At 45.8% G+C, this 20,965-nt stretch overlaps 11 protein-coding genes across 11 annotated transcripts; 6 read left to right on the top strand and 5 right to left on the bottom strand. All coding sequences in view use genetic code 12, as the record gives it.

The window, feature by feature from the left end:
• Nucleotides 1-359: 359 nt before the first annotated feature.
• URA2 (bifunctional carbamoylphosphate synthetase/aspartate transcarbamylase) lies at nt 360-6,956 on the top strand (the record flags this gene model as incomplete). Its single annotated transcript, XM_029034293.2, has 1 exon — nt 360-6,956. The coding sequence occupies one exon, from the start codon at nt 360-362 to the stop codon at nt 6,954-6,956; it is 6,597 nt and encodes a 2,198-aa protein (XP_028889535.2).
• A 166-nt stretch (nt 6,957-7,122) lies between these two features.
• SPT10 (Spt10p) lies at nt 7,123-8,778 on the bottom strand (the record flags this gene model as incomplete). Its single annotated transcript, XM_029034292.2, has 1 exon — nt 7,123-8,778. The coding sequence occupies one exon, from the start codon at nt 8,776-8,778 to the stop codon at nt 7,123-7,125; it is 1,656 nt and encodes a 551-aa protein (XP_028889534.2).
• A 283-nt stretch (nt 8,779-9,061) lies between these two features.
• On the bottom strand, nt 9,062-9,721 carry CJI96_0002750 (uncharacterized protein; the record flags this gene model as incomplete). The annotated part of the gene is made up of 1 exon (XM_029034291.2): nt 9,062-9,721. One exon carries the CDS (start codon nt 9,719-9,721, stop codon nt 9,062-9,064), a length of 660 nt encoding a protein of 219 aa, XP_028889533.2.
• Nucleotides 9,722-10,250: 529 nt separating this feature from the next.
• CJI96_0002749 (uncharacterized protein) lies at nt 10,251-11,339 on the top strand (the record flags this gene model as incomplete). Its single annotated transcript, XM_029034290.1, has 2 exons — nt 10,251-10,287; nt 10,339-11,339. The coding sequence occupies 2 exons, from the start codon at nt 10,251-10,253 to the stop codon at nt 11,337-11,339; spliced, it is 1,038 nt and encodes a 345-aa protein (XP_028889532.1).
• Nucleotides 11,340-11,604: 265 nt separating this feature from the next.
• CJI96_0002748 (glycosyltransferase family 15 protein) lies at nt 11,605-13,338 on the top strand (the record flags this gene model as incomplete). Its single annotated transcript, XM_029034289.2, has 1 exon — nt 11,605-13,338. The coding sequence occupies one exon, from the start codon at nt 11,605-11,607 to the stop codon at nt 13,336-13,338; it is 1,734 nt and encodes a 577-aa protein (XP_028889531.2).
• Nucleotides 13,339-13,418: 80 nt separating this feature from the next.
• On the bottom strand, nt 13,419-13,730 carry HHF22 (histone H4; the record flags this gene model as incomplete). Its single annotated transcript, XM_029034288.1, has 1 exon — nt 13,419-13,730. The coding sequence occupies one exon, from the start codon at nt 13,728-13,730 to the stop codon at nt 13,419-13,421; it is 312 nt and encodes a 103-aa protein (XP_028889530.1).
• A 558-nt stretch (nt 13,731-14,288) lies between these two features.
• Nucleotides 14,289-14,699, top strand: HHT2 (histone H3; the record flags this gene model as incomplete). The annotated part of the gene is made up of 1 exon (XM_029034287.2): nt 14,289-14,699. The coding sequence occupies one exon, from the start codon at nt 14,289-14,291 to the stop codon at nt 14,697-14,699; it is 411 nt and encodes a 136-aa protein (XP_028889529.1).
• Nucleotides 14,700-14,977: 278 nt separating this feature from the next.
• CJI96_0002745 (uncharacterized protein) lies at nt 14,978-15,412 on the top strand (the record flags this gene model as incomplete). The annotated part of the gene is made up of 1 exon (XM_029034286.1): nt 14,978-15,412. One exon carries the CDS (start codon nt 14,978-14,980, stop codon nt 15,410-15,412), a length of 435 nt encoding a protein of 144 aa, XP_028889528.1.
• A 28-nt stretch (nt 15,413-15,440) lies between these two features.
• On the bottom strand, nt 15,441-16,304 carry SIW14 (putative tyrosine protein phosphatase; the record flags this gene model as incomplete). Its single annotated transcript, XM_029034285.1, has 1 exon — nt 15,441-16,304. The coding sequence occupies one exon, from the start codon at nt 16,302-16,304 to the stop codon at nt 15,441-15,443; it is 864 nt and encodes a 287-aa protein (XP_028889527.1).
• Nucleotides 16,305-16,481: 177 nt separating this feature from the next.
• Nucleotides 16,482-17,612, bottom strand: STE2 (alpha-factor pheromone receptor STE2; the record flags this gene model as incomplete). The annotated part of the gene is made up of 1 exon (XM_029034284.2): nt 16,482-17,612. The coding sequence occupies one exon, from the start codon at nt 17,610-17,612 to the stop codon at nt 16,482-16,484; it is 1,131 nt and encodes a 376-aa protein (XP_028889526.2).
• Nucleotides 17,613-19,315: 1,703 nt separating this feature from the next.
• On the top strand, nt 19,316-20,353 carry KIS1 (Kis1p; the record flags this gene model as incomplete). The annotated part of the gene is made up of 1 exon (XM_029034283.2): nt 19,316-20,353. One exon carries the CDS (start codon nt 19,316-19,318, stop codon nt 20,351-20,353), a length of 1,038 nt encoding a protein of 345 aa, XP_028889525.1.
• Between the last annotated feature and the right edge of the window lie 612 nt (nt 20,354-20,965).

The following is a 20,965-nucleotide window of genomic DNA, read 5'->3' as shown; positions in this document are numbered from 1 at the left end:
CTGACTTCGTTGAGAGTGAGGAAAGCTTTAAACTTTCGTAGCTCTTAACCTAGTTGACCAGACATTAACGTTTAGATGAAGCAGGTAATTGAAATAAGTGTGAGTTAGAATTCCCCCGGATCAGCTCGTCCAACTCACTTAGCCCGTTTCACTTGACCTCATCGCATCGCGCAGTGTATTAACCTTTCTAGTTACAGTCTCTAGTTGGCTAACTTAACGTTCATTCCACACAGCAACCACATTTCTCTCCCCCAAGAAATCTGCTGTGCTGTTCATCCATTCCGTTTATTTCAGTTCCAGTTAACTTACCACAGAGTACGTCAAAGATGGCTAGATTGTCTGCCCCCATCTCTCCCCCAATGGAGTCCACCGGCGACCGTTTGATGACCTTGGAAACCAAGGACGGCATTGCCTTGCAAGGTTACTCCTTCGGAGCCCAGACCTCTGCTGCCGGTGAGGTGGTTTTTCAAACGGGTATGGTCGGTTACCCTGAGTCTATCACTGACCCTTCTTACGAGGGCCAGATCTTGGTGATCACTTACCCACTTGTTGGTAACTACGGTGTCCCAGACACTGAATTAAAGTGTGACATCGTCGAAGAGTTGCCAAAATACTTTGAGTCCAACCACATTCACATTGCCGGTTTGGTGGTTGCTCATTACACCGAGGAATACTCCCACTTCTTGGCCAAGTCTTCTTTGGGTCAATGGTTACAAAAGGAAGGCATTCCTGCTATGTATGGTGTGGATACCAGAGCCTTGACAAAGAAGTTGAGAAACGAAGGTTCCACTTTGGGTAGATTGGCTCTTCAGAAGTCTTCTACCAAGCACGATGAGGTTGTGGGCCAGGCTGATTGGGAGCAGTTCTTCGACATCCCTGAGTGGGACGACCCGAACGTGAAGAACTTGGTTGCTAAGGTCTCCATTAAGGAGCCAAAGTTGTACAAGCCTAAGAACAACGTCAAGACTGATAAAAACGGCAAACCAATTCGTATCGTGGCCGTTGACGTCGGTATGAAGTATAATCAGATCCGTTGTTTCGTTGCCAGAGGTGTCGAATTATTGGTTGTTCCATGGGACTACGACTACACTCACGAGGAGTATGATGGTTTATTTATCTCAAACGGTCCTGGTGATCCTCAAGTCATGACTGAGACGGTCGCTCGTTTAGCCAAGGTCATGGAGTCCGGCAAGACTCCGGTGTTCGGCATCTGTTTGGGTCACCAGTTGATGGCTCGTGCCACTGGTGCCGACACTCTCAAGTTGAAGTTCGGTAACCGTGGTCATAACATTCCATGTACTTCCACGATTTCTGGTAGATGTTACATCACTTCCCAGAATCATGGTTACGCTGTTGATGCTTCTACTTTGCAAGACGGCTGGAAGGAGTTGTTCGTCAACGCTAACGACGAATCCAACGAGGGTGTTTATCACGTTTCCAAGCCATACTTCTCAGTTCAGTTCCATCCCGAGTCTACCCCTGGTCCAAGGGACACTGAATTTTTGTTCGACGTTTTCATTGACGCAGTTGTTGACTTCAAGGACACTGGTGTCTTTAAGCAAGTCGCCTTCCCTGGTGGCAAGATTGAGGAAAACAGAGCTGCTCACCCAAGAGAAGATGTCAAGAAGGTTCTTGTTTTGGGTTCTGGTGGTTTGTCCATTGGTCAGGCTGGTGAGTTTGACTACTCAGGTTCTCAGGCCATCAAGGCCTTGAAGGAGGAAGGAATCTACACGATCTTGATCAACCCAAACATCGCCACCATTCAAACTTCTAAAGGTTTGGCTGACAAGGTCTATTTCTTGCCTGTTAATCCAGACTTCGTTAGAAAGGTCATCAAGCACGAACGCCCAGATGGAATTTATTGTACCTTTGGTGGTCAGACTGCTCTTAGTGTTGGTATTGCCTTGAAGGATGAGTTTGAGGGGTTGGGCGTTAAGGTATTAGGTACCCCTATCGAAACCGTCATCACTACTGAGGACAGAGAATTGTTCGCTGCCGCTATGGATGACATCAACGAGAAGTGCGCCAGATCTGAGGCTTGCTCCACTGTTGAAGAGGCGGTCGACGCAGCCAACGCTATCGGTTATCCATTAATTGTTAGAGCTGCCTACGCTTTGGGTGGTTTGGGCTCTGGTTTCGCCGACAACGAAAAGGAATTGAGAGAATTGTGCGGTAAAGCGTTCGCCACGTCTCCTCAGGTTCTTGTTGAGAGATCCATGAAGGGCTGGAAAGAAGTCGAGTACGAGGTTGTTCGTGATGCCTTCGACAACTGTATCACTGTCTGTAACATGGAGAATTTCGACCCCTTGGGTATTCACACTGGTGACTCCATTGTTGTCGCTCCTTCTCAAACTTTGTCTGATGAGGATTACAACATGTTGAGAACAACTGCTGTGAATGTTATCAGACATTTGGGTGTCGTTGGTGAGTGCAACATCCAGTATGCCTTAAACCCATTCTCCAAGGAGTACTGTATTATTGAAGTGAACGCTAGATTGTCTCGTTCTTCAGCCTTGGCCTCTAAGGCCACTGGTTACCCATTGGCCTACACTGCTGCTAAGTTGGGTTTGAACATCCCTTTGAATGAGATCAAAAACTCTGTGACTAAGTCCACCTGTGCTTGTTTCGAGCCATCTCTTGACTATGTCGTTGTTAAGATCCCAAGATGGGATTTGAAGAAGTTTACTAGAGTGTCTTCATTGTTATCTTCTTCCATGAAGTCTGTTGGTGAGGTCATGTCTATCGGTAGAACATTTGAAGAAGCCATTCAGAAAGCTATCAGATCTACTGATTACCACAACTTGGGTTTCAACAAGACTGCTGCTTTGATGTCCATCGACATTGACACCGAATTGCAAACACCATCTGACCAACGCTTGTTTGCTATTGCCAACGCTCTCTCGGATGGTTACTCTGTCGACAAGGTCTGGCAATTGACTAACATTGACAAGTGGTTCTTGAACAAGTTGGATGGCTTGATCAAGTTTGGTAACAAGATCAGTTCTTTTGGTAGCAAGGAGAACTTGCCTCTTGGTATTTTAAGACAAGCCAAGCAGTTGGGCTTTGAGGACAGACAAATTGCTAAGTTTTTGGACTCTAATGAGGTTGCCATCAGAAGATTGAGAAAAGAGGCTGGCATTGTCCCATTTGTCAAACAAATTGATACTGTCGCTGCTGAGTTCCCTGCTTTCACTAACTACTTGTACATCACGTACAACGCAGATTCTTCTGACGTTGAGTTTAACGATCATGGTGTGATCGTCTTGGGATCAGGTGTCTACAGAATTGGTTCTTCAGTTGAGTTCGACTGGTGTGCTGTCAGAGCCATTAGAACCTTGAGAGAGAACAATTTGAAAACTATTATGATCAACTACAACCCTGAAACCGTCTCCACTGATTACGACGAGGCTGACAGGTTGTACTTCGAGACAATCAACTTGGAAAGAGTTATGGATATTTACGACTTAGAGCAATCTTCTGGTGTCATTATTTCTATGGGTGGTCAAACTTCGAATAACATCGCCTTGCCATTGCATCGTCAAAACGTCAAGATCTTGGGCACGTCACCTGAGATGATTGACTCTGCTGAAAACAGGTACAAGTTTTCAAGAATATTGGACAAGATTGGTGTCGACCAGCCTGCTTGGAAAGAGTTGACCTCGATAGAAGAAGCTGAAGAATTTGCTGAGAAGGTTACCTACCCCGTTTTGGTTCGTCCATCTTACGTCTTGTCTGGTGCTGCTATGAACACTGTATACTCCAAGGCGGACTTGGCTTCTTACTTATCCCAGGCAGTGGACGTATCCCCAGACTACCCAGTCGTTATCACCAAGTACATTGAGAATGCTAAGGAGATCGAAATGGATGCTGTCGCCAAGGACGGTAAGATGATCATGCATGTTGTCTCCGAACACGTCGAGAATGCTGGTGTTCATTCTGGTGATGCTACTTTGGTTGTTCCTCCTCAGGACTTAGACCCTGAGACTGTTTCTAGGATTGTCGAGGCGACCGCCAAGATTGGTAAGGCCTTGGATATCACTGGTCCTTACAACATTCAGTTTATTGCCAAAGACAAGGATATCAAGGTTATTGAATGCAATGTTCGTGCCTCTCGTTCCTTCCCATTTGTTTCCAAGGTTGTTGGTACTGACTTGATTGAGATGGCTACCAAGGCTATCATGGACTTGCCAATCACCCCTTACCCTGGTGAGAAGTTACCCGAGGACTACTGCGCTGTTAAAGTTCCTCAATTCTCCTTCTCCAGATTGGCCGGCGCTGACCCTGTTTTGGGTGTTGAGATGGCCTCTACAGGTGAGGTCGCTACATTTGGTAGAAACAAGTATGAGGCTTACTTGAAATCTTTGATCTCTACCGGTTTTAAGTTGCCAAAAAAGAACTTTTTGTTCTCCATCGGTTCGTACAAGGAGAAGCAAGAGTTGTTGCCATCCATAAAGAAATTGCATGAGTTGAACTACAAATTGTTTGCTACTGCTGGAACTGCCGATTTCATCAAGGAGCACGGCATCCCAGTGCACTACTTAGAAGTCATGGGCAAAGAAGAGGACCAAAAATCTGAATTCTCCATGACTCAGCACTTGAGCAACAATATGATCGATGTCTACATCAACTTGCCATCTGCGAACAGATTCCGTCGTCCAGCTTCCTACATGTCCAAGGGTTACGAATCTCGTCGTATGGCTGTGGACTACTCTGTGCCATTGGTGACTAACGTTAAGTGTGCTAAGTTGTTGGTCGAGGCTATTGCCAGAAACATTGAGTTAAATGTCACCAACAACGATGCTCAAACTTCCCACACCACCACAGAGTTGCCTGGTTTGGTGAACATGGCCAGCTTTGTTCCTACCTTCAACGACTTCGAAATCACCACCAAGGAGTCTTTGGCTGCTGGCTTCACTTTCAACGCTTTCTTGCCTCAGACTGTCACTGGCTCTGCTGTTGTTGACCTTGACAGCTTGGGCGATGCTATTTCCACTGCTTCTAGCGGGGCTTACACTAATTTCTCAATGGGTCTCGCTGGATCTGCTACCAACGCCAAGGATTGCGCAGAGGCTGCTGAGAACGCTGCTTCTTTGTTCTTGCCATTTAACGAATTCGCCAACTCAAAGGTTTCTGCCATTTCAGCCCACTTTGCTTCTTGGCCTCACTCTAAGCCAATTGTTACTGATGCGCGTGCCACCGATTTGGCTTCTGTTTTGTTGTTGGCATCTCTTCATAACCGCTCTATTCACATTACGGGTGTTTCCTTCAAAGAGGATTTGGAATTGATCAAGATGGCCAAGGCAAAGGACTTAAGGGTCACTTGCGATGTCTCCATCTACTCCTTGTTCTTGTCTCAGAGCGATTACTCCCAGTTCTCGTTCTTGCCAACTGCAGAAGACCAGGCCGCCTTGTGGGCTGACTTGGACCACATTGACTGTTTCTCTATTGGCGTCTTGCCATACATGGTCGCCAAGGGCCTTGGCCATGACATTACTCCTGCTTTTGGTATCAAGGAAGCTGTACCATTGTTGCTCCTGGCTGTGAAGGAGGGTAAGCTCACTATTGGCGACATTGTTAAACGCTTACATGACAACCCTGTCCAGATATTGAATCTTCCAAAGCAAGATGCCTCTGTTGAGATCGACATTGACAGAGCTATCCTGGTTTCTGAGACTGTCAAGTCAATCTTCAAAAACAAGAAGCTTCAAGGTTACATTGAGAGAGTATCTGTTCATCACGAAACCGTTTGCTTGGACGGCTCTATTTTGGCCGATGAAGCTTTGGGCAAAAATGAATTCGCTACCAGAGACAGATTTGGTTCCGTTACTAATATTCCTCAATCTCCAATCTTGTCCAAGAAGGTCAGAGCTTCATTCGGCGACGGCCGCCGTCCATCATTGATGAGAGAAAAAGAGCAACAAGCAGCTCAAGGATCATTGGAGAAGTTGGGCCACGAATTGGTCTCTCAGCCACCATCTGGCCTCTTTGTTGAGTCTGACGCCTTGATTAATTACATCCGAAACAACAATACTTTCTTGAGAAACTCCGTGTTGTCTGTTAAGGACTTCACCCGCTCTGACTTACATTCTTTGTTCACTGTTGCTCAAGAGATGAGATTGGCTGTTGAGCGCCAGGGCGTCTTGGACTTATTGAAGGGCAGATTGTTGTGCACTATGTTCTATGAACCCTCCACCAGAACTTCATCCTCGTTCGACGCTGCCATGCAGAGATTGGGCGGTAGAGTTGTTGCTGTTGCTGCTGATTCTTCCTCAGTCAAAAAGGGTGAAACTTTGCAGGACACTATCCGCTCTTTGGCTTGCTACTCTGACGCTATCGTGTTGAGACATCCAACCGAGGAGTCCGCTGACATTGCTGCCAAGTACTCTCCAGTGCCGATTATCAACGGTGGTAACGGAAGCAAAGAGCATCCAACTCAAGCATTGTTGGACTTGTTTACCATTAGAGAAGAGTTGGGTACTGTGAATGGTATCACTGTTACTTTTATGGGTGACTTAAAGTACGGTAGACCAGTTCACTCTCTCTTGTATTTGTTGCGTCACTACCAGGTGAGAGTGCAGTTGATCGCTCCGAAGGAATTGTCGTTGCCTGAGAGCATCAAGGACATGTTGAGGGAATATAACATGTTGTCCGTTGAAACTGAGGAATTGACACCTGAGCTCATCGCTAAGTCAGATGTCTTGTATTGTACCAGAGTCCAAGAAGAAAGATTTAAGGACAGACAACAATACTTGAGATTGAAGGACACTTACATCGTGGACAACAAGATCTTATCTCACGCCAAGCTGCACATGTGTGTCATGCATCCATTGCCTAGAACTTCCGAGATCAAGGAGGAAGTTGACTTTGATCAAAGAGCTGCTTACTTCAGACAAATGAGATACGGTTTGTACGTCAGAATGGCTTTATTGGCAATGGTCATTGGTGTCGATTTTTAATTGAACTCAATAATCACTGGACTATTTCATATGTTGATGGATCGTTTGGGGGAATGATCCGTGCTGTACTGCTGTAATAAGTCCGTTTAGAATGCATTAATATAAAAAGTTTTAGTGAGTAAGTGTACATAAATCAGGCAAATAAGCCATCATATATTTATTTAGATTATTGGTTTTTGAAGAAAATATTTGCTTCGTTAGCTCGATCTTGTTCAGAAGTCTTCAGACGTTGCAGATTTCTCTCCGGAGAGTTCTCCTCAACGTCGTTTGATTGCATTAATGCTCGAGCAATTTCAATCTCATCGCCTTCGGGATTAACATTGTGATCAAATTCAGATACATCAGGGTCAACAGGCACATCGTCATTTCGTCCACGTTCTTTCGAAGAGCTGAATTTGTCGGTATATTGATGAAAAGAATAGTCGTCCTGGTAACCTCTATGAGTCTCCGGACCGACTGCACCCGCAGCAACAGCGGCGTAGGTTGGTGCACTGTGGGTACGATGGTCGCCTCTCGATCCATGATGATTAGACCGCTGTTGATCTAGCAGGTGATGCGACGACTGCTGTCGTCTCTGTGCCGCCTCGACAACCGCAATGAGACCATCGTCAAGACCTGATAAGTCGTGAGTCAATAAATTCTCCAGCTCACGATGCTGAAGACCATGGATGGCGGACATGGTGTCGACTTCATCACGGCCTGTATCACGTCGAACATTCGGACGCAACATTTGGTTGGTCTTCGCAGTAGATGGGTTAAGATCTCGGCGGTTGTCAGCAGAACCCAGTAGCATCCGCTTAGGCACAACAGAACGTTTGGTTGTAAGTTCTTCCCTAGAGGACTCTCTGCATGCTATGCAATTCTTGATGGCTGCAGCCACAGTATCTTTGATTCTAGTCCAATGATACTTTTCCGTCACAGCAGAGGTAGTTTTGTTAATTCCACCATGATTGGCAAGATGTATTTCTGTACAAATTTGCAATTGCCTCACAGGGTCACTGACGACTTCCTTATCACGAAGCATGAGCTTACCATTCTCTAATCTGTAATGAGAAGCAGAGGACCGAAGTCTTGATTTTTCCTGTCTGTCAGCCATTGCCGGATACTTGCCTGTTTCGAGATAAAACTTGATCTTGTCAAATCTATAAGCGCCAACTGTTGCGTCAGAGACTGTGACCAATTCTCTACCGTATATGATAGCGTCTACTGCAGTGTCGTGTCCCTTGAGAATTCCTGCCGACTTGACTCTACCGATTCTTTTAAAATTAAGTGACTCCCAAATTCTTCTAGCTGATACGTTTGTCTCGAAAACCAAATTAAACACACAATATGTGTAACCTAATCTAGGTGCCCATTGAAGAAAACAATCAGCCAAGGTTCTGCCAATACCTTTCCCTCGAATACCTGCGTTAACTAAGAAGTTAGCAGTACAGATATGGGAGGCACGGCCAGGGTAGTTAGGTTTTATAAAAAATGTACCCAAACATTCCTTTTCCCATTGCTTTGGACCTTCTAGCTGGGGAGAGTCACCGAGTACCATGACCCCCGCGAAAGCACCAAACCAATAATTCTGAAAGCTTTCAACGTGAAGGGTATCAAAAAACGCAATTGTATCACCACGTTCAATTTCCATATTAAGCTCATCACACAAGAATGCCAAAAGTCCAGGCGGTAGTTCATCAGCAGACTGGATTGGGTATATGGTGGCAGTCGTTTCACCATCCTTGAGCAAAACAGTGTATCTTTCGATAGTGGACATCGGATTGTAGTCTAGTTGGGGCCTATAATGCGGCGGGTTATCCACATCATCTATTTCTGGCATGTTTGTATGTGACTAAATTCTTTACGTTGAATTTTGCAGCCAAAAGCTCCACCGTAGATTTTATCCTGTTGTGTATATCGTGGGCTAGGATTCCGATATGTTTTTATCACACCTCATCACCACAGGCTGCACGTGACCTTGGCCAAAAGAGAAGACAAAATTCGTAAAACCAATTGATTAGATCTTTATTTGGATTCTATGTTGTGATGAGGCTAAGAAGAAGAGCACCTGATAAGAGGGCTTGAAAAGGTTATGTGGTTTTTAGAGGAAATAATATGGGTCGTCATATGAGATCCTTTCCGTACATGTAGGCACCGATCAACCTATCATGCCCCTTGAGAACTGCCACGTTCTTGACGAAGCCAATCTGTTCAAAGCCCAACGAATCCCAAATTTTCTTACTAGCGATGTTCGTTTCGAACACGAGATTGAAGACACTGTACACGTAACCCAACTTGGGTGCCCATTCGAGGTACTTTTTGCCCATCTCTTTGCCTAGTCCGAGTCCTCTAACTTTGTGGTTGACAATAAAGCCTGCGTTGCACACATGTGAGCATCTACCAATATAGTTAGGCTTGATGTAGAAGTGGCCAAGGTACTTCTGATCCCAGAATTCTACTGGCTTATCGAAATCGTCCTTGTTAAAATCTCCATTAATTAATACAGCGACCATACCTTCAAAGAGGTATGCCAAAAACTGTCCATACGTCATAGGCAAATAGTGAGGATATGTCTGACCTTCCTCGATGACATAGTTGAACTCTCTGTGCAAAATCTCCAAAAGGGCCAATGGAAGGTCCTTCGCTTCATTGGCTGGAACGAGTGTAACCGGTCTACCATCTTTAGCAAGATTAAAGGAACAGCACTCTGTGATTTTGTTCACTGTTTCATATTTTCTATCAGCGAAAGGAAGGGTCTTCAAAAACCCGAAGTCGTAGCTCATATGGAATAGGTAAGTTCGTGAATCATGTCGAGCACTAGCTTGTTTTGCACTACGCAAATTTTCCATGGAATTCGCTCTCCCCTCTGCACGACGCTACCGGGGTGGAGCATTTGTAAGCGAATTCACAAAAAAAATTGACTCTTTCTTATATGTTTCAACAGATCGTGATGACTCCGATGCTTTACCACGCTGTATACATCACGGTCGGCACATGGCTCAAAGTGCCGATGCTCTACATCAGGAAAACTCAAGACAAATCACAACATAGGCATTGAATATGAGATCAACACATCTCAACTAAAAGTACGGCTCAAAGAATAATTGCATCACTATTTTGTTCACAAAGGCAGTGATTATATTTGCGTGGATGAATGCTTTTGGTTTGCAGACCTCCACGACTTCATGAGCCTTGTACGGCACACAGACCGGTGGATTAATGCCTGGAAATACACTTGGGACAATCTCTACATCAACCCTTAACAGCCTACAATCTATTCCAAAAAGTGTTACACACCAGGTTTTGACCAAGATGGACGAGTACGGGCGAAATGGTGTTGTCACTGAAGGTATGCAGAATCTTATCTCGACACAAAATACAGCGGGTGTACTAACTTCAGTGAGCAAAAGAGACAAGAAGAGGCACCAGATTGGCACCCGGTTAAGCAAGCTAGAGACCACTTTCGGCAACGACCGAAATGAGTTTTACAGAATCATGCTACACAATCTCCAGACATCCCTCGCAGGGATCCAACAGGGCACCAATGAAGAGTATATAGAACGCAAACAAGAGCTCGAAGAAAGAAGAGACTACGAGCTAACTAGATTGAGGCTCTGGGAAGAGTATCAGGTGAAACGAGTGGAGACAGAGTATAAACGGGAGATCGCCAAGGCCAAGGAAAACTACGACACCATGATTAAGCTTCTCAAGGAGAAATTCTTTGATAAGCTCCAGAAACAGGTTAAGCAACTCAAGGAAGATAAGCTTCTCCTCAATCTTGTTAACGCCAGTCTGTGGAGCAACCAAGGAGGTAACGACCTGACTGTTTCTGCACTCACAGCTGCTGCAGCATCCTCATCACTAAACATCAACGACCGCCGGTCGCTTCGAAAACGTGAGTTCTCATCCAGGTTCACTTCAGGAGAAGCTGACGATCTCTCCGACTCGGGATTTGCCACGTCGAACGGTAGTGGCATGCTTCGAAATTCTGGCTCTGGAGCTGGCTCCGCGGGCTACGCATCTTCCTCGAGCAAAAGAAGACGGCACTACGCTACTCGATACTCTTCCAACGACGAGATGTCCTCAGGCATAACAAGCACCGGTAACGGCTTGCTCAACAGCCATCTGATGAAGCACATGACTAGCAACGGCGCTAGCAGCGGCAATGACAGCAATCTCAGTGATAAGGACTACGATGAGCTCAACAATATCATCATGAACAATGAAGACGGCGGGGCATCCAGCATCTTAGCGCGTAGCAGCAGCAGGGCTAGCGGGAGAGCCAACACAAGAGGGTCACATAAGCAGTTCAATGGTGTCCAAGGCTTGAAAGTGGAGGAGCTCAACGACGACTTGACACTCCTTCGGAATGCGATTAGTGTGAAGAGAGAGAACAGGTAGTAAGCACCAAGACAATATCCATTGCATCTATGGTTGCTGGACGCTTTGTACTAGACGGACTTGCCATTTAATTTTTTTTTCGTTTCTTGATCTCCTTTCGAGTTGTGTACTATATACAATGTAACGTCATCCTCCAATACCAACAACCTCATGTACATGGTGCATCCCCATCGCGTTATCTTTCGCGGAAGTACCTGAATTGAGGATCTCTTTGATACTGCCTCGAAATCACCAAGAGATTCCTTTTTTTGGCACGTTGCTGTGTATGGCTTCAAAGCACTATTCTGACATCCCTTTTACAAAGGAGTCTGAGGTAGTACAGCAGACGTCCCCCATGATGCTTCAAAGACTTCATTATAGACTTCGCCGTTTGAGCTTCCCACGCTTGACTTCTCTACGAAGAGTGCTCCTTTTACTTTTCATTTCGCTAGTGGTTATACTGTACTTGCTAGTTCATATTACATACATACGGTCTAGAAAGAATTTCGATGATGGGATCGATAAACCTGACTTCAAAAACAAAGCAGACAAGCGCATGGGCATGAAGGACTTAAGCTCCAAGATTGATTTCCCATTTCAAGTCGGTTGCAGAGTGCCTGACGTTGATGCACCCCGAGCAAATGCGTCGCTTGTCATGCTAGCACGAAACTCCGAGCTAGAGGATGTCATTAAGTCGATGGACTCTCTCGAGCGACACTTCAATCAGTGGTTCAACTACCCCTGGGTCTTTTTGAACGATGAGGCGTTTGACGAAGTTTTCATTGAAACAGTGCAGAGGCACACTCATGCTAAGTGTGATTTCGGTAGGGTGTCTCCTGATAAGTGGAATTTCAATCCAGACATAGATCCAGAGTTCCTCAAGGAGAGCATAGAGAGCCAGGGCGACAGAAAAATTATGTACGGCAATATGGAGTCATACCATAAGATGTGTCGATTTTATTCTGGGGAGTTCTTTAAGCATCCTTTAGTTCGAAGGAACGAGTGGTATTGGCGCGTGGAGCCCGATGTTCAGTTTTTCTGTGACATCACTTACGACCCATTCATTGAGATGGAAAAGCATAAGAAGAAGTATGGTTTCACGGTGGCAATCACCGAGATATTCTACAGTGTACCGTCACTTTTCTCAGCAACCAAAAATTTCATTCAGGAAAGGGGGATACAAGTTGGTACTGCTTGGGAGCTCGTGGCTAAGAAGTACGGAAGAGTTATAGGAGAGCATGCTCATGAGTACAGAGACTACGAGGAAGTAAGCAAGTCTAAGTTCGAAGACCTCGTTGAGAGGAACCTCAATCTAAGGCGCATACTCTCCAAGCCAAACAAGGCCGACAATGACTTGAGGGTGTTCACGGAAGCAAGTCCAGTTAGAGATATCTTCGAAGAATCTTACGCCAAGCCCAACCTATTTCATGACAAGTTCGACGATGAGGAATATAACTTATGTCACTTTTGGTCTAATTTTGAGATTGCCCGTACTGACCTATTTCTTTCGGATGATTACCAAGCATACTTCGACTTCTTGGAGAACGATGGTGGATTTTATAGAGAGCGCTGGGGCGACGCACCCATCCACTCGATTGCCGTTTCTATGCTTTTGAGTCGTGAAGAATTGCACTACTTCCGTGACATTGGTTACAAGCATACCACGATGGGCCATTGCCCCAATAACGCACCAGGCAAACAACTTCCCTACAAGGCAGCCTACCCGGAATTTTCGCCACAAAAAGACAACTCAATTTTCAGTATATTCAAAAAATCAAGTCCCGATGCTACTGCTCGAAACGGTGTGGGCTGTCGGTGCGAGTGTCCCGTTGGTCATAAGGACTACGAGGATTTCTCCAGCACATGCATCAAGCATTTCGCTTACGTAATGTCTGACGACTTCAAAGAGCAAAAGCCAATTGACGTTGACAAAATAGAGAACAAGGTGAACGAGAAAATTGACCGATACCTCAAGCTTGGGGGTAAATTGGGGGAGCACTCCATCAAGAATTTGCAATGATGAATTACTACAACAAATTTCGAGTCAATAATATTCTAATATACACTGAAGAATGGAAACTAGCAATACACAGTATTAGTTTAACCACCGAAACCGTACAAGGTTCTACCCTGTCTCTTCAAAGCGTAGACAACGTCGAGAGAAGTAACAGTCTTTCTCTTGGCGTGCTCAGTGTAAGTGACAGCGTCTCTGATAACGTTCTCCAAGAAGGACTTCAAGACACCTCTGACTTCCTCGTAGATCAAAGCAGAAATACGCTTGACACCACCTCTTCTGGCCAATCTTCTGATGGCTGGCTTGGTAATACCTTGAATGTTGTCTCTCAAGATCTTTCTGTGACGCTTAGCGCCACCCTTTCCGAGACCTTTTCCTCCTTTTCCTCTACCAGACATTGTATGTAGTTGATTTGTTGATAATAAGAGAAAAAAAAAATTCCTTCCTCGACGGATCTGGCTGACCCTTTATACTGCAAGTGTGTTTTGCAACCACGGGAATGGGTGGTGTATACTGGCGCAGAAGCGGTAAACACACTGGAGACAGAAGAACGCTTCTGTTGGGGTGAGAAAGCGCGGTAAAGTTAGGCCCACGATTTACACCCAACCTGCGCACATTGCAGCACTCCAAAGGGTCACTTTTTCCTCGCGCCAGAGAAGCTTTTCGCAGCGCTTGTGGCGCGAAACGGGCACAAAAGAGTCCCCTGGGAGGCATCGAGTTCGCAAAAGCAGCGGTAAGCTCGCTTTTCAGTGCTTCCTCTCATGTGCGCAGATCGTGTCACTGGCTTCTGTTTAGGAGAGAGCGTAGCTTCTGTCCGCGCCGTAGTAAAAACAATAACAAGGCAGGCGAGACGTCTGCACCCGCACAAAATATATATAAGACTCAGAGGGCCAGGGCAGATTGATATCTTTCTTTTTTCTCTCTTCTTTTTTTATCTTCAACCCACACAATTAACAATGGCTAGAACAAAGCAGACAGCTAGAAAATCCACTGGTGGTAAGGCCCCAAGAAAGCAGTTGGCTTCTAAGGCCGCCAGAAAGTCCGCCCCATCTACCGGCGGTGTCAAGAAGCCTCACAGATATAAGCCAGGTACCGTTGCCTTGAGAGAGATTAGAAGGTTCCAGAAGTCCACTGACCTTTTGATCAGAAAGTTGCCTTTCCAGAGATTGGTCAGAGAAATTGCTCAGGACTTCAAGACCGACTTGAGATTCCAGTCCTCTGCCATTGGTGCTTTGCAGGAATCCGTTGAGGCTTACTTGGTCTCCTTGTTTGAGGACACCAACTTGTGTGCCATCCACGCCAAGAGAGTCACCATTCAGAAGAAGGACATCCAGTTGGCCAGAAGATTGAGAGGCGAGAGATCTTAAGCGATGCTGGAATTGCTTATTTTTTTCATTTCGTATGGTCTCTGGTTTGTGTAAAATAGTGTAAAGTACTGAATACACCGTTTTTTAAAGAAATACTTGCGTTCTTGTAGCCGCTAATGGGTGTTGTGCCGATTCTCTTATTATTTTGCACCCATTCCAGTTCCCCAAGAGGTGGATTCCTGCAGGCTCACACGTCTCAGTGCAACCAAGCAAGCCTCCCCGAACGATAAGTGCCTCAAGTTATATCTACATAACGAACTCGTGGCGGTCAATTCAGAATGCCCGAATCGCCTGACTTGTATAAAACCGCAGTTGGATATGCCAACGCCGCGTCTACGTCTCCTATCCCTGCGTGGGCACTTTCAGGGTCACTTTTCTACCGTGCCTTGACCCTTCAGAAACCGGTGGACTCAAAGCTCGGCTCCGGCGGATCCTTCGACTTTAGCAAAGCTGTGGCAGCATCCAAGCCAAATCGAAGCTCTTGCTTCCTCTTTGGCGGTGCAAGTGCCTTGGGTGGCTACATCATTTATGATGGTGATGTTCCAAACGGTGCTGGCTTCTCCTTCGCGTGGTCAGCGTTGTATCTAATTGTTAACGGGCGCCCGGCCCTCAAGAGTCTAATTCGTGGTCACGTCACTCCCTTATCATTGGCTGTTTTGGCATTGGGTAATGCTGGTCTTTACGGGAAGGAATTTGTGTGGCCCTCTGAGTAAATAAAAAAGAAAAAGATAAGGAAGCATATCAACTCCACTTCAAGGGAAGTAATCCATTCTCTTGTGCGTACAGTAGAATACGCTTCTCGTCATATAGCTCAATGAACTGTTGGTCCATGGGCCGCTCCTTAGGGGCTGCAAACTTGCGGTACTCATCGAAGATTATTGTTAGTGACCATTTTTGTAGTCTTCGTAACACTCCAACTAGACATCCTGTTCTATGTTTTCCTCTATTGCAGTGTATGAGGATTGGGTGATTGGCAGGGTTGATCACGATCTTTATTGCCTCTGTGATCAAATCGCTACTAATAATGACAAAGGGCTCTTTGTTACCTGCCATACCGAGATGAAAGAGCTTGATTCCCTCTTGCTCAAAAAACTCCTCGTGAGACTTTGGATATTCTTCAGGTATTAGACAAAGAACGGAATTCAACTTCAATGTCTTGAGAAAGGAGAAATTCGCCTGCTGCGGGAACGATGACCGGTAGATATTATTTATCACGGGCGCAAAATTCTCTGGTGGGGTCAACGGCTGACTGACTAATTCTGACGCTTTCAAGTATTCTACTCGAGCCTTTTCGGCAGCTTCCTTGTCGAACTTATCATCGGCATCCTCCTCATAAGTTAGATCCTCCTCTTCCGTCGTTGTTCCTACACCATCCTCGAGTTTGATTCTCCGAAGTCTTGATCGAAGAGCCTCCGTACCAATTTTCTGTGAGCTCTGAGGCGGTAATGTTTCCAATGTCTTTATTTCTTCGCTTCCCTTGCCTTTCCCGGATGCCTCAGACGGACTTGTGTCGCTCAAGCTGGGGTGAGATAGATCTGGCTCCAATACGCGGTTCGGCAGTCCGAAATCTTCGTCCATCTGAAACGGGCTGTCATAGTCGGCCATTTGTTGTACAGAGTGAGGTAGGTATGAATAGCTTGTGAAACGTGTGGGTGAGTGGGCAAAGTAGAGTGGATTTCTCAGTTCGCGATTATTACTATATGGGTAAGTAGGATACCCTGGTTCACAGTTACATGCCACAAGTGCAGCATTCCTATCAAGAATAATATGATTTATATAGACTTAGACGGTTCTATTGTTGAGGTTGAACTCCGTAGTCATAACGGCCCCTTCTATGTCGTCAAGCATCTTATCGATCAGGTCCTGGTCCCCGTGGGACTCGCACATTGTATGAGTGTCTCCTTTCTCAGTGATTGGGCTCACCAACTGTAACTTTTCGGCCTTGCCCGGAATAAGTGGTAGCTCGTGGGCGATTGTTTCTGTGTCAGAAAACTTCGAGTCCCATCTGGAGAAGACAGTGTTGGCGGAGGAAGTCGGTGTAGAACTGTTGTTTGCAGAAGCTGCCCACAATGAGCTCAAGGGAAGGTTGCAAACGACGAGAATGACACTTATGTTGGCCAAGAGCGTCAGGTACGAAGAAGACTGCTTGTAGTTGACGATCATTAATACAGAGGGCACAATGAACGTTTGCGTAGAGGTGATCATCAAGATGTGCAAACCGTCAAACTGCTTCAACCCAAGGTACCTTCTGGTCTTGATGGCCAAGGCGAGTTTAGCAATGAGAATGATACACACCACATTCAAGGAAGCCGAAAACAAAATGATGGGCACGTTGTTGACCCAGGAATTTGTGATCTTGATTTCGTGCATCAAAAGTTGCTCCTTCAATTGCACTGCTGAAATGACAGTGCTGTGGATGTACAAGGCAACGATAGTGAGGGCCAAAGCAGAAGCAGCACCGGTCAATATATAGCCCAAGTGGCGAACTTCCGGTGACTTAAAGATGATGTAGATTTGGAAAACCAAGGTCATCTCCACTGTTGCTATGAGCAACGTGTGAATGACGTTCGTGGCGATGTATACATGGAAAGCGTGCCATTTATCGTGGGGGAGTACTCTGGTGAACTTGTAAGTGAGGGAACTCAACGGCCCAAAGAGGAAAGCAAGGTATAAAGACGACTTGATGACCATGAGCAACAAGGTGAGTTGGTTCAATACGAAAATCGGATTTTTCTTCTTGATTATGATGACCCATGAGAGAACCATCAATAGGACCCCACATGCGATAGCTATACCGTGAACCACGCCAAGCTCAAGGGACCGGTTGACAGAGCTATCTAATTGCTCAAATGTAGACAGGTACTCCTCACCGCTCAAAGTATACTTGAGAACAATGTCTCCAGTAAATTCCATTACTTGGCGAGGGTGATTTGGGGGAGATTCCTTAGCCACTTTATAGAAGGAAATGGCTGCAAATGGTGTTCCTAGATGTTTCACGCACCTACCCAATTTGGCTGCGACAATGAAGTTCTGATGATTGTGAGAGAAAATTTGAGAGAGACGGCCAATGTGGAAAAAAATAAATCTCAATGGCTTGCATCTTGGGAGTAATTTGAAACGAAGGGATCTTTAGGATGATGCAGGTAATTAAGCAGGTGGTTGTTTATGAGTGAAACCTTTGGAGAGGACTTTTCGAGTCGGCAAAGGCAATCGTCAGAGCCACGAACTTCCAGTAAAGTCTTGCTTTGAAGAATGTCATACATAAGAAGAATGCCTTGGAGAATTGTGGGTTCCCAAATTGGTACCAATACTTATGGGACGACTAGGCTGAGCATGTGAAACATCTAATCGTTGTATTCATAGGATTCTAAATAATGTGAGGCCCCGATTTCCACTAGAGCTTTTCAAAGAACAGAGCTGCTTTCAGAGGTAATCTCTGTGCTTGCATTTGCATCTCCTCTGACAACTGAGTGCTGCTGTATATTCTAGCTTTTCCCACGAAGAAATCTAAAAATTCATGGCTACTATAGACACCTTTAACCAAGACAGCTTTGCAAGGGATCTTACCACATTTAATTTCTGGTCAGTTTATAAATCTTCTGATTCTCTAAACAGAAATGGAGCACAGCACGAACGTATTTTGGTATAGACACTGCCCATATCCCTTCATGTCTTTCTTAGACCACATTGTCTTCCTCATAACCTCAACAAAAACTTCATAGCAGCTAGTGGTCACAAAGCCGAATATCGGGTCATAACCATGTCCACCACCCATTTTGCAGCCAATTTTTCTCAAAGCCAGAGCCTTCGTATTCAGTCACCAATAGCCTAAAACGGCCATTTTATGATCCATCTCATACGACTCATCATCTATAGAAGTTCACACTTTACCTACCCACCATGCGCTTGGCCTCAGGTGGTGGCCATCACTTCTGGTCATTAGCCCTCGCACCATCCTCCTCTCATTCCCCTCGCTCACTTCGACCAATCAAATTTCATTCTCAAAAGTAGTACCGTTGCTTTTCTTACACATCCTCAATGAACCTGCCCAATTGACCGAAAGTTGTGGAATCTCTTCAACTTACCATTTCAAATGGATCGTCCTTCCCTCACAGATGGAGTGCATGGCTCCCTCTGAGCACTAACCGAAGGCTGTCTCTCACGTGCGGGTGCTATTCTTACCGACCGTTGACGGCACAAAGGGACCAAAAAAAAAAAAAGAAAATGAGACGCCAGCGGAAGCCCTTTGTAGGGCTGTGACCCCAGCCATGACCGGCTCCCCCACATCGCAAAAAGAAGGGAGGAGAGAAAAACATCGTAGAAAATAGAACCCCAAACAGGTCAATTTGCACCTTCTCTTTCGCTCCCACCCTCGCTTACCTTCCGCGTGATCCTTGTGGGTTCCGCTTTGTTCGAGTTTCGTTTTTTTCCACCAGACCCGCCTCACCCACTGTTTCGCGGTTGGCATTTCATTCCTACCTTTCCGCCCTACCCTAATAAACATCGCCAACGGTCTCGCTTTACAGTCCACAAGGGCAACACATTCATCCACATTTCAATTCACAACGCCTCAGCTGTCTCTATAGTACTCTCTTTGCATTGCATTTATTCCTAAAATGCCCGACAGTAACGACTTTTCCATGGTGGATGTCTCCAACGCCGTGGACAGCATTGCTGCTGACAGCTCCCAGAACGGACAGCCAGCGAGAAGAAGGTCCCAGATCATATTGGGCGATGAAGGAGACGAGGGCGAGAAAATGCAAGTGGAGGAGGCCAACGAGCCGAAGAATCCTGAATCTGCTAGCAATGCGCCACCCCAAGCTCCTCCAGTGCCCGATCCGTCCGTGACGGTACCAGTAGACATCAAGTGGGTACAAGGCGGCGAGAAAGTGTATGTGACAGGCTCCTTCACAGGGTGGAGGAAGATGATTGGTTTGCAAAAACAGGACGAGAAGCTGTACTTGGTAACGCTTGGGTTGCCTGTGGGTACACATAGATTCCGCTTTGTTGTTGACAACGAGCTTAGATTTTCAGATTTTTTGCCCACGGCAACAGACCAGATGGGTAATTTTGTCAATTACATCGAGGTGACCCTGGAGCATGTTCAGATGCACCTCAAACAGCTAGAAGAGGAGCAAGCGGAGCAGCGTGAGGAAGAGGAGAAATCGAAACTGCGTGCTAGCACAAGTAGAAGATCGTCTGTCAGTTCGAGAGGTCGCTCCAACTCGATCTTTGGCTTTACGAACGACGAAGATGACATGGGTGACGGTTACCTGAGGTATCATGAAGAGGATAACGAAGAAGCTGCCAAGAAGTACACGTATGTCAGCGATATTCCTCCTGTTTTTGAGGACCCAAAAGTCATGGAGCAATACTACCTTGCGCTAGAGCAGCGGTCACGAAACAGAAACCAGCTGGACCAGGGATGGTTGTATGCTCCTCAATTGCCGCCTCACCTTGAGAATGTGATATTGAACAACTTCAACTCGCAAGATAAAGACAACAACTCTGGTGCCTTGCCCATTCCCAACCACGTGGTATTAAACCATTTGGCCACTACCAGTGTCAAGCACAATACGTTAGCTGTCGCTTCAGTGATTCGATACAAGAGAAAGTATGTTACTCAGGTGTTGTACGCGCCGTTGCAACAGTGATTGAGATGCTGTGAGGTATTTCACTCGGCTAATCCTGGGTGACTCTAAGCAAACTCCACCTAAGTGAGATCAGCGTCGAAGAGCCTCAATCATTAACAGAGTAGGAAATTGATGCAAGCTTGAATCGCTCCTCCCACATACGAATCGAAAGACCTTTGTCCGTCTCCGCGAGTTGTTCTCGAAAGGTTTTATCTTCTATGAAGAAGATGGTCTTTGTCACTTCCACGAATACGACACTTCCCCAGTCCTGAATAAGCTCCCCTCCATGAGAGGCCGTGCATTGTCGTTTAACTATGTGCAATTTATCGCGCTAGATAATGCACAGCATACTGGAACTTTCTTTCGCTACGGCGAGAAACAAAAAAAAAGAAAGTCATCAGAAAGTTCGGGGAAATCAAACGGAAACACGTCTTTAATAGGCGACAAAAATGGTTCGCCAACCTTTTTCCTGTCATTTTGCCATGTCGCATTTTCTTGTATAGTCGAATACTGGTTTGAAGCCGCGAAAGCTCATCGTCCATTTCCCGTGGATCGTATCACCCCAGAGTTTCCTGCATGCGGTCATTAAAAATGGGTAATTTACTGCGTGAGATTGCCTGAGCGAAGGAGTGT

This window comes from Candidozyma auris, chromosome 3 (assembly GCF_003013715.1).
Source record: "Candidozyma auris chromosome 3, complete sequence".
Lineage (NCBI taxonomy): Eukaryota > Fungi > Ascomycota > Pichiomycetes > Serinales > Metschnikowiaceae > Candidozyma > Candidozyma auris.
This window is presented reverse-complemented; position numbering and strand designations above follow the sequence as displayed.